Source organism: Brassica rapa, chromosome A03 (genome assembly GCF_000309985.2).
Source record: "Brassica rapa cultivar Chiifu-401-42 chromosome A03, CAAS_Brap_v3.01, whole genome shotgun sequence".
In the NCBI taxonomy this organism is placed as follows: Eukaryota; Viridiplantae; Streptophyta; class Magnoliopsida; order Brassicales; family Brassicaceae; genus Brassica; species Brassica rapa.
Window position 1 is genome coordinate 23,150,971 of NC_024797.2, and position 14,688 is coordinate 23,165,658.

A 14,688-nucleotide genomic window follows, 5' to 3' on the forward strand; every position below is an offset into this window, starting at 1 on the left:
GCCATTTTGCTAGTTACCCTCATCTCGCAGTTGACTCGAAACAAAATTCCCCAAAATAGCACATGATATTAGCCATCACATAAGTATTTTAACTAATTAATTGCAAATCTACCAAATTATAATAAATTTGATTCTCGTCAATAGAAACCAAAAACCTACCAAAAACTTCACTTATAAAAACAGAAAAGAGGAAATTTCCGGGAAGTTGCGTAAGTGGACCCCAACTTAAACAAAAACAACAACACATACATAGTCGCCACCTATTTATTGAGAACCTGACACAACACACACAGATGTAATGACATTCAAACGTATTAAGCTATGGGAAGTATCGCCGAGCCATGGGGAATCTCGGAGAGCGAAAACGCAAACGGGACACCAAAGGGTTTGAGCAGGGAGCTGCGACATGGGAAAACGGCACACAACATGTCGTCATCGTCGCTAAGGAAGAAGTCAGACCTGCGATTGATTCAGAACGTTCCATGCAAAACTCTCAAGAACGTTCTCTCTAATCTCCAAGAAGTCATTCTTGGTACTAAACTCGCTCTCTTGTTTCTCGCGATCCCTCTCGCCGTTATCGCCGATTATTACCACTACGGTCGCGTAAGCTCCTCTTTCATTCCTCTCTCTCAATTTTGGTTAAATTTTCCAGAGAAACTAGGCGATTATTGTTCAGTTTCCAAATGAATTCCCTGAGTTAAAATAATATTTAGTTTAAGGGAATATGAACTTTCTCAAACCAGTTTTTATTTAATTTCAAATTATTTTACAAACTAATTTTAAATAGTATTACATCTGTGGAAGAGTATTAAATAATTTGTCCAAATCCCGTGAGTAATTTTATGGTTACATAATAATTAATTTGCTTTTATGGTTCAGAATTTTAATGTATCATGGCCACGTAGTTTATCCGTTACCTTTATTTAGTGCGTTGCGTGAAAAAGATAAAGACAAGTTTATCTATTAATAAAATACGTTTCTTTTGTTAAATGTGCGACAGCCGTTGATATTTGGACTGAGCTTGATAGGTCTGACACCTCTTGCTGAGCGAGTTAGCTTTTTGACAGAGTAAGTACTTATCCAGTTATCCTCTACAACAATTCCTTAATTAGTTTCACTGATTAAGGAATAATTTTAGTATTTTATTTTATTTTATTTAGTATCTAAATCTAACTAACTAAAATTATAAATGAAATTTGGTTGTGTTGACTAAATGAGATGATTGTTTGATTATGTATTGTTGGTGAAAATCACTTATTTACATTTTTTTTTGCAATTTTGAAATGATGTTAAAATTTTCTGTTTCTTTAATAAAAAAAAGTACTTATAATAAAAGATTGTTATGTGATTTTATGCATTTAATAAAATACGTTAACAGCTTTTATTATAAACTAGAATCGTTATCCGCGCTACGCGCGGAAAATACTTTTAAATATGTTAATTTTAAGATTTTAAGATGGAAATCTCTTAAAATAATGGAAATATAATTTCTAATATTAATTAAGATTTGATTGGATGTTGATGAAGATAGATTTAGTGCACTTATTATATCCAAAGGCATAATACAATAATTTGCTAGGATACTATAAAGAAACATAAATAGGTTGGAGAGTGTATTTTTTTCTCTATTGATTTAATTTGTCTTGATGTTTTTGTTTCGTTGAATAGGTGCAGTTGCTCTTGAGTTCATTATTTGGTTGACTTCTTGTTCGTTCTTTGAAGTGCTTAACATATTTGATTGAGCTGTTAAAGTAAAGTCTTGTTGCTAGTGATGAAGCGAGTTGTAATTTTTCTGTAATAATCAGTGTATTATTTGTATGAACAAAAAATTAAATATAGATCGTTTACCTTTAGATAGTCATGGGATGATGCTTGTGATGATAACAACTTAAAATTTATGAGCTTGTGATGATAAAATTATTTAAGGTAATTCTTTCAATTAGATCATTTTAAGTTTTATCACAAAAATAAATTTCAAAAACTAAAATGATCAAAATAGTTTTTTTTGTGAATTTTTTTTTAAATTTGAAATCATATTCTTAAAACCCCACTCTTCAACTCTAAATCTCAAACCTTAAACTCTAAACCCTAAACCTTAAACCCTAAAACATATCCCTTAACTCTAAACCCTAATGTCTAGATTAATTAACTCTAGGGATATAAGTGTATATTTACTTATTTTGATAAAATATTTAAGTCTATTTTGTTCATTTTTATTTTTAAGGTTTATATTTGTGACAAATACTTTTTAGGTATATCTTAGGGAATTTCTCAATTAGTTATTTAAATATTATTCTCACATATTAGTGATTTTTTATGTCAAATTTGTATTTTGTATATTTAATAACACCTTCTTGTGTGTCATTCTTTGGTTTTAATAAAGATTATTCTTGGGTCTACCCCTACCAATGTCGTTATTTCATTTTCGATATTTTTAGAAAAATAAAATAAAATAAAATATTGTCAAGTTATATTATGTTTTTAAAATAAAAAAGATAAAAATTAAAAAATAAAAGTAATTACAAAAAAACAGAATTTACAAAAAAAAATATTTTTAACATCGTCAGCAAAATACTAAACTCTAAACCTTAAATTCTAAACCCTTAGGTAAATCATAATTCCTTGGAGAAATCCTAAACTATAAATCAAAACACTAAACCTTAATTCCTAAACACTAAATTTTAACCCTAAACCTTAAATCTTAAATTTTAAACTCTTGAGTATTTAGTGTTAAGTGTTTTTTTATTTAAATAATTAGGATTTGTTCAAAGGTATAGGGTTTACCTAAAGATTAAAAAATATTTTTCAAATTTTGTTTTTATAACTTCTACTATTTTTTTTCATTTTTACCTTTTATTTTTAAAACATAATATAAATTGACAATATTTTGTTTTTTTTTAAATATATCCAATATGAAATAACAAATTTTATTGGTTGATTAACCTAGATGTTCACTCTAGGGATAAAACCAAAAATAAGTCTTCAATAAATGTGTTTGTCATTTCATTTTATTGCTACCAACATGATTTTTTTAGTGATCGATGATAATGCAACTTTAACATTATATATTATATTTTATCTTATATTTTGTATTTAGATTTTCCAATCTTCATGTTGTCATTTATTTTAGAATCATTTTCAATAGGTAATAGGTTTAAAAGATGTAAATAATACTATGTTGTAAATTTAGACTTTTTAGCGCAACTGAACACTATAAATTATGAAAATTATAAATTAAAATAGATTGTTTAATGATTTTATTTTACTAAATATTTTTCTGTGTTTATTTGTTGTTTTATTTCATATTTTTAAAATTTTATTGCTTTATTCTTTAATTGCAGAGAATTGCTATTTCCAATTTTGTACCTTCTTTCTATCTTTTTTTTTGTTATTATTTAAAGGATCTAATACTTTTTAGTAGTGTATATGATATATACAAATTTGTTTACTATTTTGCTATGATGGAAAAAATGTTATGAAAATATTAATGTGACTGAAAATATATATCAAAACTATATTATTTATTTTGATGACATATGAAAATTTATTTGTAAATAAGTTGTATGTTGCTATCTGTATATATCATGTATTCACTCGTTAATGATTTGATATTTATTTATTATTTGGACGTCATTTCTATTGCTTTCTTGAACTAACTATTAGTGATGACTCATTTTTCAGAACTTCTTTTTTGAACGAAGGCATCATTTTCTTAAAACTTTCATTATGTTCTTCTTAATTAAACAAATCTTTTATTATATTTTTAGCTTCCATTTCTTTCTTCTTCCCTCAACACTGATTACATCATTTTGTCTCTTTAGCTAAAAAAAAAATCTAGAATTCCACCGATTCTAGATCAGCGTGAGGTTCGATTGTGGTTCCAAAACCTAGAGTTCCTGAGATTCAGACGAAGTGATAACATGTAAGGCGAAGCCTCGGATCTGTAACCACCAGTCATCCATAACACGCAACGAATGATTCTGCAATTTGAAAGGTCTCCTTTGTGTCTACTAATCTAAAGATCCGAGTCTGAGATATGTGAAAAAGGACGATGATGAGCTTAAGTTAACCCTGAAGTTGAGATTCAATCATTCTAAAAATTCCAACTATACATACAAAAGGAAAGTTCTTCCATGAGATTATTTAATAAAGGAAAGATGTAAAATGATTCTCACATTTCCTTCGGTTTCAAAACCTTCATAGCTTGACAGACTGTAGAGAAGGACCATGACTTGCCTTTTTGATCAGTTCTTTGTATTCCTAGATAACAACATATTGATGGAGTGATATATTCTTGGTCTTGTTCCTTTTGATCTTATCTTCCACTGAATCTCCTCTTTAATGAATCTGACAAACATTAAAAAACAGGCAACGAAGTTGACTTTCGTTTTCGGTCTTAGTGGTTCGATCCGATAGCTATTAAACTTAAGCGGCATTCCTCTAAAATACATAAGATGAGACTTTGTTTAACTGAAGAAGATGATGTCCTGATGACATAAACTTAACACGTTTTACATAGTATTTTTTAGATTATCACGTCGGAACTATCAAATGATGCCTTAGAGAATTACCATAATATCACATCAATATCTCAGTCACAAATCTAAACACATCAAGGGGATCCTATGTTAATTCACATTTAGTTTGAGAGTTCATTTTAAGACTAAGAACGCAATAACTGAATCAGTATCCATATTACTGATTCAATACTCCTAAAACACGTACAGTAGGTAAAGGATACAGTGATCTAGGAAAATAATTTATGGTGGATCCAGAAAGAAGGAGATCAAAGAACGAACCAGAGTTAGCGTTGTACTAATAGTGATGATCATGATAGCAGGAAGTGATTGTATTTTGTTGTGTAGGCTGAGGCTGAGAAGTACCCTGACAGGCACCTTCGTAAGGCGCAGATTGGTAATACCTAATCAATTTGATCACCAGGAAAAAAAGAGATTTAGAGTCGTGCCAGAAGATCAAAAGGTTCATCAAAAGGTTTACAATATTACATACCTGGAGGAGGATACGATTCATGCGCTTTAGCTTTGGAACTGTTAGGCTTACATCGCCATTACTTCAGTTCAGGGGATCTTCAGGTTTATTTGGAAGTAAGTTTATAAAGGAGGAGAAAGAAAGGGAGGTGAGACGAATTCATTAAGAGGGAGTGAAGAACATAATTGATTGTTGAAGAGAGTAATGGAGATTTATTGCCTGCTATAGGAAACGGAGAAGACGGAGTCTCTATGGAAGAAACAATCAACGCTTCATTAGGAATTTAGAATTTTGAGATGTGGGCTCGATCTGGGCCAATCTTTAATATTGTAAACCCACACGGAGAAGTTTATTGTTATTCATTTTTAGACTGATATGACGTGTCAAAAAATATGTTCTTCATTGGTAGATTTTTTAGTCCTACGTGGAGGGGCTGAGAGGGGAGGATATCCCCCTTTTAGTATAGGATAGATTATATAAGAATCAAGTATCATAAAATGGAATTTGTAGTTACAGATCGATCATACAACCATATATTTGAAAGAAAAATATACAACCATATATCACATAAAGATTATAATAGACCATGATTATTCTCCCTTTACCCGTACTGTCATAATGATTGTTCTCCCTTCACCCGTGCAGGCAACTAGCTTTCTACACCGGCCCAACAGGTAACACATTCATACAAATTGAACTATCAATTACAGTATGTAAATGCAATCTCGGTAATGTGCTTAAATGTTTCAATGTATTTACTTTGGCAGTGGGCGGTTTGTTGAACGCCACTTGTGGAAACGCGACGGAGCTTATAATAGCGATACTAGCGTTGGCCAATAACAAAGTGGCAGTTGTTAAATACTCTCTGTTGGGTTCAATTCTCTCAAACCTTCTCCTGGTTCTCGGCTCTTCCCTCGTCTGTGGTGGAATTGCCAATATCCGCCGCGAGCAGCGGTTCGACCGGGTATATATATGCTCTCCCCCTTTGTAGATTCCGGTTTAATTCTTATGATAATTTGACAATAACCAATACCGAATTTAGTGTAACCAAACCTAACATAATTAATTATAATATATAAGAATGCATTGAAATACAGTAAGAATTATCCAATTTTTCCAAATAATTCGTAGCGGTTATCAAAGCTGATGTGATTATTTTTAATGTGAATTATTCTCATCATTGTAACAGAAACAAGCTGATGTGAACTTCTTTTTGCTGCTCATGGGTCTGCTATGTCATTTACTCCCATTGCTGCTAAAATATGCAGCGACCGGAGAAGCATCGACCTCTCTGATCAACAAAATGTCGCTTAGCCTGTCCAGGACAAGCAGCATCGTCATGCTTATTGCTTACATTGCTTATCTCATCTCCCAGCTCTGGACTCACCGCCAATTTTTTGAAGCACAAGAGGTAACTAAAAGTTATAATTTGCTAGACCAAGTGGAATGTGAATAAAACTATATTATATGTTCAATGGAATTCAGGATGACGAGGATGATGCGTATAATGATGAAGTGACCGTTGAAGAAACTCCGGTGATAGGGTTTTGGAGCGGATTTGCTTGGCTAGCTGGGATGACACTCGTCATCGCATTGCTATCAGAGTATGTTGTGGCCACAATCGAGGTAATTAATTAAAGTTTATATGTTTAAACTCCATGAATTATATAAGAAAACAACAACAATATTAATATGGAGATTATAAATATTTGGTCAGGATGCATCGGACTCATGGGGACTATCAGTGAGTTTCATAAGCATCATATTGCTTCCCATTGTTGGAAATGCCGCTGAGCACGCTGGAGCCATCATCTTCGCTTTCAAAAACAAGCTCGTGAGTTATATTTTGCTTTACAACGTTCTAGACTGTGGCATTTTGCTTGTCTGAGTTTGTTTATGCTTAGTGTAAATTTTTTGTTAAAATATAACCTACAATATTTAGAATTTTTAAACAAAATCTGCTTGTTGCAAAAATATTTGATAGAAAAGAGATGAATATTTTGCAAAAATACTTAACAAATTGATCACAATGTTGCAGGACATATCTCTAGGGGTCGCGTTGGGCTCTGCAACTCAGATTTCTTTGTTTGTGGTAAGTAATGAAAGATTCGATGAAATGTTTACGTTCGATGTAACAAGAAATCTAAGACGATATTAACGAGTGTGTTTTCTCAGGTCCCTTTGAGTGTTATCGTTGCGTGGATCATGGGAATCAAGATGGATCTCAACTTCAACACCCTTGAAACAAGCTGTCTAGCCCTGGCAATTATCATCACAGCCTTCACTTTACAGGTTAACATTTCTCCTTACACTTACAATCAAATATTATATTAGGATAACAATATGAATACATCTAATTTTAATATATTTTACTTTATAATAATCGTTTGTATTTTTTGGGATGGTTATTAGGATGGAACATCTCATTACATGAAGGGACTTGTTCTATTGTTGTGCTATGTCATCATCGCCGCATGTTTCTTCGTCGACCAAATTCCTCAGCCAAAAGGTACCGGCCTGGAGATGCAACCCAAGAACAGTGAGGGAGGAGGATTTGTCTCTGCTTAGAATGGATAGAAAGAAATCATCAAATGACTTGGGAAACAAAGAAAGACAAATATGATTTGATTGATTTGTAAGACAAAACGGGAGAGACTTGTTAGAGAGATTCCTCAGCATGAATGAGAGCTAGTGAGTGAGGTAGCTTGGTGAAAACAGGTTTCTTTGATGTTTTATAAGAGGGTTACATTTGTTTCTTTTTGTTTTGTTGGGATTTTATGTTTAATCTTGTATATTATAAAAACTATATATAAAAGAGCTTAGCTGGTTATCTCATAAACCCAACCAATCAGGCTACAAAAATTTATTTGGTTGGTTGATGAATTGTGGTTCTAATTTACTATTGTTATCTAGCTTATGACATGTTCAAAAAGACTAGTCTGCATTAAATTTGGTAATTACATTCGACTTTAAAAAAAATCAAGAAACACAAGATGCATTAGAAGGAGAGTTTAGTCATGTTACATAGTTTGGTACATTGTTTGTTGTGGATAATAAACTGAAACAAACCTCCTTGTTGAACCGCTAAGAACTGTTTCGCTTTCTTAGGAAAGTAAAAAAAAAAGTACACACCATTTGGATCTATAGTTGTTAACACACATTTAGTCTTCTTCCTCGTCATCATCAGCATCATCATCGTCATCTTCAGCATCATCGTCATCTCCTGCCTTTCCCTTATCTGGCTGCGCTTCCTGCAGAGAAACATTAAGCAAAACTCTTCAGAAACCTATAACTCAACAAGCAAAACACAATGGGTAGCGTACAAAACTCTGCATTGTTTATAGGAATTGTTACCTCCTCACTAGCTTCATCTTCATCATTCACCTCAGACCTAGACTTTTCAGATTCATCACTCCCTTCCTCCTGCACCCATTGCAAGAAGATCAGAGTTAAGACACGAGAAATGTCTTCTATGCGAGATATGGCTTGAAGGCTTACCAAGTTTTTGTTGTATGCATCCATAAGCTTTTCATATTCAGCTTTCCTCTTCGCAGCTTTCTCTTCATATGGAGCTTTTTCCTTCAAAAGGGAAGAGGGTGAAAACTAATGGTCAGTATCACACACTAGTCACCTTTTTGATCTAAAGATCACAATAGAGTATTCACAAGTGATGTGTTTGTACGGTTAGCAGATATATCCATCAAAGTATAAGACTTACATCTTGAGACATTGACTTCCATTTCTGACCTGCAGCTTTCCCAACCTTCACAAGAACAAGCAAAGGTAAAGACTATGAGGACTTGATCCAAACAAAGGATTTAAAGTACATGTAACACTTTCAAAGGAATCTGCCAATTGCTTACAGCAGATACAGCCTTCACATTTGGATTATCTTTCTTGAAAGTTATCCTAAAATCTTCTCTGAAACAAAAGAAACCAAACCAGTAACATTAGAACATATTAAAGAAACAACAAAAAAAAAAGTGAAAGCAAGGATCCAAGAATACTACTAACAGGAAGACAAAGAAGGCACTAGAAGCTCTTTTGGGTTTGTTAGGATCCTTCTTGGCCTTCTTCTCTTTACGAGTCTCTCCCTTCTCAGCCGGTGCCTTCCTCTTTCCCACCTTTCTGAAAAATTCAAAAAAGCCTTCACCTTTATATTTTTGATGAAACCACAAAAGACAAGATGCTTTAAAGGACGCCGAACCTGTCATCAACAGGCTTCAAGGCTTCCTTAGTGTTCTTAGCTTTATCTTTCCCCTTTGCTGTCTTCATCTTGGAAACTGTATAGAACCAAGCAAATTGAAACAAGTTCATAGCAAAAACTCAACATAGAACATAATAATAATATCAAAACAACAAAACAATAGAGAGAATCAATTACCCTAGAAGAGTACTCAAGAAGGATGGCAGATATGTTCGTTTCAGACAAACCTAAGCAGAACCAAAAGAGAAAGACGGTCGGAGAGAAAGAGATGCTTATTACCGGTTACCTGTTTAACCTAGGAAGAGTGCACAAGATCCCATACGATTTGACCTGCTATAGGCGGTGAGATGATAATAGTAAAGGAAGGTCGTTGATTTGAACGGTTGCGATCAAACGGTTACCCGCCAAATAGATGATACGATAAGGATGTGACGGAAGTCACGTGCGGGTCTAAGATGGGCCGGTCTTTTATTCAAGGTAAGGTTAGTGTGGGGTATATTATGGCCCAGACTTGATCCAATACCTAATATGAATTTAAGTGGTAACAACACCAAATTTCACACTTGCAAACCGTATTGACTTTTCAATCAATTTCGAGAAAATCAAACCAGACCAAACCAAACCGATCATTCCAAAAATCTCAAGATTATGTACACACATTTTTTAATGACTAGAAAGTTCTAAGTTCATAAATTTGTATACCTGAGTTTCGTATTTTTTACGCTACATTTACCTTTGATTGTAACGTCGAGAGAAAACTAAGACTCCAGATTGAATGTGACTCATCATCAATAATCAAATATTATACAAAATGCGTTTTTCTTTTACCTTTTCCTGATATTTGAGATTACATCATACTATTTGGTAACGAGTAGTCACAAACGATTAAACAGAAAAAAAAGGAACTAGACGTTGTTCCAACTCTCTCCTTTGGAGGCCGGTTCGGTTTTTAAAGTGTGAAGCATGAAACTACAAGCCTCCACGGCTTCTCCAACCGTTAAGAACATCCATTCTTTTCCCAACTTGTCATCGATGAATTTTGATCTGGTCAGTTTCTTTACAACTTCTCCTTTTGGATTTGCCAATACTAGCTGAGAATTAAAAAAAAAAATAACGTGAGAAATATTATTATACGGCAACACATCTTAAAGAAGTATTATTATACGACTTGCTACGTTACCTTCAACGCTCTTCGGTCAATGATTTTCTTAATTTCCTCCATCATGCTTATACCACTCGTGTCGATATTACCGACAGCTGTTTTGCTCAACACGCACACACAAAGTAAGCCTTGATCAAAGACAATGTCAGAGAAAATCAAGATATGTAATTACCGGACAAATCGAGTATAACATATTGTAAACTGTTTTCTCCTGATGTTTTGACCCTTTCTTCTTCTTCATTGATCCACCTTGTGATTCTGTGCCCAATATATAAAAGAATGGAAAAATAAATAACTAACATCCATATTTGGCATGTATTTATGAATTAGGGTTAAGGTTACCTCTCACGCAAGTATCCAGCGTTGGTAAAGTAGATCGGTGCATCAATCTCCAAGATGAGAAGACCAGGAACCGTTCTTGAGTAAGGATACTGTTCAGTGTTTCTATAGATCATGCTGTTTGGTATGTTTCCCTTTATCGCAGTTCTCGGCCTTGACATGAATAGCAACAACCTTGCTATAGATATCGCCACCTTCACCACACGAAAAACAAAAAAAACAAATTACGTTTAAACATGTATAAAAAGTAATCATTTTCTTATAAATTATTTTGTATAATGTAAATGTTGCGCTAAAGTATACACTTACTGCTACAACAAGTCCGATCTCGACACTACCGAATACGACCCCAAAGTAAGCGCTCATGCAGACAAGGAAGTCGAATTTGTCGACATTCCAGAGATGAATAGCAGCTTGGTAGTCGATGAGTCCAAGCATTGCGGATATGATGATGGAGGAGAGGACGACGAGTGGTGTGTAGTGGAATAGCGGCGTAAGGAAGAGCAATGTGAACATAACCGCAATTGCCATCACTATGTTCGACACCACAGTCTTACAACCCGCGTTGAAGTTCACGGCCGATCTCGAAAATGGTCCTAGTAGTGTGATACGTTGTAATTAATATTTTTTTTAAAAAAATCATGCTATATGTATATAGTTAATGTGATAATATAGAAACTTTAGAATGTGTGTTCGTACCGGTTGTGAGGTAACAAGATGTGAGGGAACCAACGATGTTCATCATTCCAAAAGCGAGCATTTCTTTGTTTCCGTCTATGTTGTAGTTCTTAAACATCGCAAAGCTCCTTCCCACAGCGATTCCTTCCTACATTTATACATGAATTTCACTTTATTTTGGATGGGTCTTTTTCAATTGCTTATTATGAGTTATATAGGTTGATCGGATTGGTTAGTTTCCTAGCCTTTAATTTAAATGGAGAATTCATTATTTAGACACGGATAAGAGCCGGTATTAATTGAACAAAATCGGTCATGGATGAAACATTCGCGAGCCAAAATTTTAAAACTATAATATGCATATGTCTTATGGTTTCCAAATTATACAATTTTTTATTAAGATTACTTTAAATATATTTTTTGACAATGAACTTCAAAATATTTATGGAATAATTGTTTCAAACATAATTATTCTATTAAATTTCCTCTATCTATTGTATACACTACAATAACACAACAACAACAGAAATAGTATTCCACGTTTTATTCAATATTTGTATAGCTAGTCTCTAGTTCTATATATATTGTATAATCTAGCAAAAATGAGAGTAATTAAAAGGGTGTTTAGGAGTCATGAGACTTACAGCGAGAGCTATGATCCCAGTGATGATGCCAGTTTTAACAGCCGTCGACATGTAAGGCGAAGTAAAGACCATATCAGACACGGAGAGTGGATTCAACCCTTTCTTCAGGTTCCCTATCTGGTACAATCATACACTTCTTTTACTCTATCATCACTTTCCAATCCGGACAAAATATAAAAAATGTTCAAAATGCCCATATAAGCCCACGTTTTGCTTCTTGTATATTTTTCCTCTACCCATAATATTCTACCTAACGTTTCCCTTTTTATATTTTGGTTAAATGTGTGTGTATATATATATTAACTTGTCAGATTTCAGTTAAAGGTATACATACCTGGCCTTAATAAATTGAATATTTTTTACTGTAATATTAAAATAACTAGATTGAAAACATACCACTTGAACACCATGTCTCTCAGCGTGAGTGAAGTAAACCAAGAGGCTTCCAAGAATCACTGAGGTCAAAGGAGTCATTGCCGCCACCCAAAAGAATTTTGGTTTCTTCGTGCTCTGATAATCAATTCGTCATTCAGAAAACAAACACACATTAACTATAATTACTTTTTCGATTGTACAAAATTTAATTTTCTATTATTTAATGCCTTATATATTCTTTGTTAGAAAAAGATTGATAAAGACAAAGAGTATAGATTAATGGAATCGAAATATCATTGAAGCGTGTTTTTGTTAAAATCCGCCTTGTCGAAAAGAAATGGATTAATCGATATATTAAGGTAGAATGAGAAATAATAATACTTACGAAATATCTGGTGGAAAGAAGGAAGAAAAGGAAACCACAGCCGAGAACGCCACTCTCCCATTTCCACTACACAACAAATAAACAAACAGAACACACATGTTTAATAATGTCTAAGTACAATTATTAATTTGATTAGGAGAATAATCACTGACATTGGGAATGATATGATCACTGACATTGGGAATGATATATTTGGATGTATTAGTGAATAATTAACGTAAGGAATAAACAAACAGAAACACATGTTTAACAATGTCAGAAACCATGTCTTCATCCATAGGATTCCAATATACCCAATGTCACCTGGTGAGTTTGGGAGAAGACGGAACGCATGACGGAGATAATATCAGTGGCTTCTGTGAAATGTGTAAGTCCAAATATACCCTTAAGCTGTTGCAAGCTCACCACCGTCGCTGCTCCTCCCATGAATCCCACTATTGTTGCATGCGATAGAAAATCCACTATGAACCCCAACCTGCAAATTTTTTTTAGTTTTTTTCGTTAATTTAATTGTTTGTAGTTAATGACTATTAATTATTAGGTTGCCTCATTAACACATCATGACCAAGTTAGCCAGTCTCATCATGTAGTGCTCCTAACCCTTTTCTACCTACCTATACGTCACAGAAATCATCTCTCATGTGCTTTTAAACTAAGTAGAAGTTTAATAAATTAATTAATCTTTATCCCACTATCAGGACTGCCCACTATGACCACATAATATAAACTGATCATGCCTAAAAGTAAATACATTTCGTTAAGATTCTCTATAGTTTTTTTTTTTATTCTCTATAGTTACTTCGCTTTGTCCCCCATAGGCACGTTAATCAGCAACTATACAAGTTTACGTGATGTAACTCGCCATGACGAATGTCACTCATTACTCATGGCCTAGTGCTTTCTAAATTATTTATCATGTTTTCTATATTTTTACGTACAAACAAAATAAAAGCGAGTTAATATGTAAAATAAAAGTTACTAGTATTTGGTAATATATATTTTTATGCCGGAATCTTTGTTACACATGCTTTGGATCTATATAACTCCCAGTCTCCCATTTTAAACTTCAGGTAGGCTGATTTTAAGTAAAAAACAAATCATGTAAATGGAAATAAATTAAAAACGAACCTGAAAATGCCGAGGGAGGCTTCGAGAACGCCTGCGAAGAACGTGGCAGTGAAAGCAAGATGAAGGTAGAGCTTAGGATCTTTATCAGCGTTAACTTCTTTGCTAAGCATCGCACCTATCAACAAAGACCCAACCGCCGTCGTCCCCACCGCCAAATCCCTTGAACTCCCCAGCACCGCGTACACCAATGGTGGAACAAAACTCGAGTCTAACCGCCACGGAAACAAAAAAAAACAAAAAATTAGATACTTTTGAATATGTATATGTGTAGTATATATATATATTTGAGTTGACGACAAGAGCATAAAATGCTGGAACCGAGGTTGTCGAAATAACCGTTTTCAAAAAAAGAAGAAGAAGGTATAACGCTTACAAAGGCCAAGAATGGGAGGCAAGTTAGCGAGTTTAGCGTAACTAATGCCCTGTGGGATGGCTAGGCTAGCGATGGTGATACCGGCTATGAGATCTGACTTGAACAACGTGAGATTGTAGCGTGGAGCCCATTCACATATTGGGAAGAAGTATTGGAGGCCTAGTACAACTTTTCTTGATGCGTTCTGGTTCTTGAATTGTCTGAAAGGATCGTCTGGAAACAAAGTCTCCTTCACTGAGTACTGAAGTGACTTCAAGAACGGCTGAGGTTCCGGAGTCTCCACCGTGTGGTGGCGAAGGTGCGGCTCCTCCGCTCCTTGAGGAAATGTGTAGTCAGCCGTTCCCATATGAAGACCGGTCGGTTTTGGAAGGTTTTTGTTGGATTCTTTTTTTCTTTCTTTTTGGCGGC

General features: G+C 34.0%; 3 protein-coding genes and 1 long non-coding RNA gene across 6 annotated transcripts; 1 reads left to right on the forward strand and 3 right to left on the reverse strand.

Annotated features, from left to right (window-relative positions):
- The first annotated feature begins 276 nt into the window (after nt 1–276).
- LOC103860731 (vacuolar cation/proton exchanger 3) lies at nt 277–7,819 on the forward strand. 2 transcript variants are annotated; one of them, XM_033288881.1, is made up of 10 exons: nt 277–603; nt 1,001–1,068; nt 5,635–5,663; nt 5,757–5,953; nt 6,179–6,400; nt 6,475–6,615; nt 6,707–6,823; nt 7,028–7,081; nt 7,165–7,306; nt 7,363–7,819. In XM_033288881.1, exons 1-10 carry the CDS (start codon nt 322–324, stop codon nt 7,530–7,532), a joined length of 1,422 nt encoding a protein of 473 aa, XP_033144772.1. In that variant the 5' UTR covers nt 277–321; the 3' UTR covers nt 7,533–7,819. The 2 variants fall into 2 exon arrangements, with proteins under 2 accessions (XP_033144772.1, XP_009136638.2); XM_009138390.3 differs by having other exon boundaries at nt 282–603; nt 7,165–7,281; nt 7,402–7,819.
- On the reverse strand, nt 1,600–5,454 carry LOC117133027. The gene is made up of 2 exons (XR_004456860.1): nt 5,011–5,454; nt 1,600–4,921 (listed from the first exon to the last, which is right to left on the reverse strand). It is a non-coding gene; the product is annotated as an uncharacterized LOC117133027 (long non-coding RNA).
- Nucleotides 7,820–7,968: 149 nt separating the features above from the next.
- Nucleotides 7,969–9,600, reverse strand: LOC103860732 (high mobility group B protein 1). Of its 2 annotated transcripts, none has more exons than XM_009138391.3 (8): nt 9,374–9,600; nt 9,197–9,272; nt 9,004–9,117; nt 8,853–8,910; nt 8,708–8,752; nt 8,488–8,568; nt 8,344–8,412; nt 7,969–8,240 (listed from the first exon to the last, which is right to left on the reverse strand). In XM_009138391.3, the coding sequence occupies exons 2-8, from the start codon at nt 9,262–9,264 to the stop codon at nt 8,151–8,153; spliced, it is 525 nt and encodes a 174-aa protein (XP_009136639.1). In that variant the 5' UTR covers nt 9,265–9,272; nt 9,374–9,600; the 3' UTR covers nt 7,969–8,150. The 2 variants fall into 2 exon arrangements, with proteins under 2 accessions (XP_009136639.1, XP_009136640.1); XM_009138392.3 differs by having other exon boundaries at nt 9,197–9,291; nt 9,374–9,564.
- A 355-nt stretch (nt 9,601–9,955) lies between these two features.
- Nucleotides 9,956–14,688, reverse strand: LOC103860733 (sulfate transporter 3.1). Its single transcript, XM_009138393.3, has 12 exons — nt 14,281–14,688; nt 13,908–14,115; nt 13,083–13,254; nt 12,780–12,845; nt 12,416–12,529; nt 12,020–12,136; nt 11,397–11,523; nt 11,007–11,293; nt 10,701–10,891; nt 10,531–10,616; nt 10,377–10,453; nt 9,956–10,287 (listed from the first exon to the last, which is right to left on the reverse strand). The coding sequence occupies exons 1-12, from the start codon at nt 14,624–14,626 to the stop codon at nt 10,102–10,104; spliced, it is 1,977 nt and encodes a 658-aa protein (XP_009136641.1). The 5' UTR covers nt 14,627–14,688; the 3' UTR covers nt 9,956–10,101.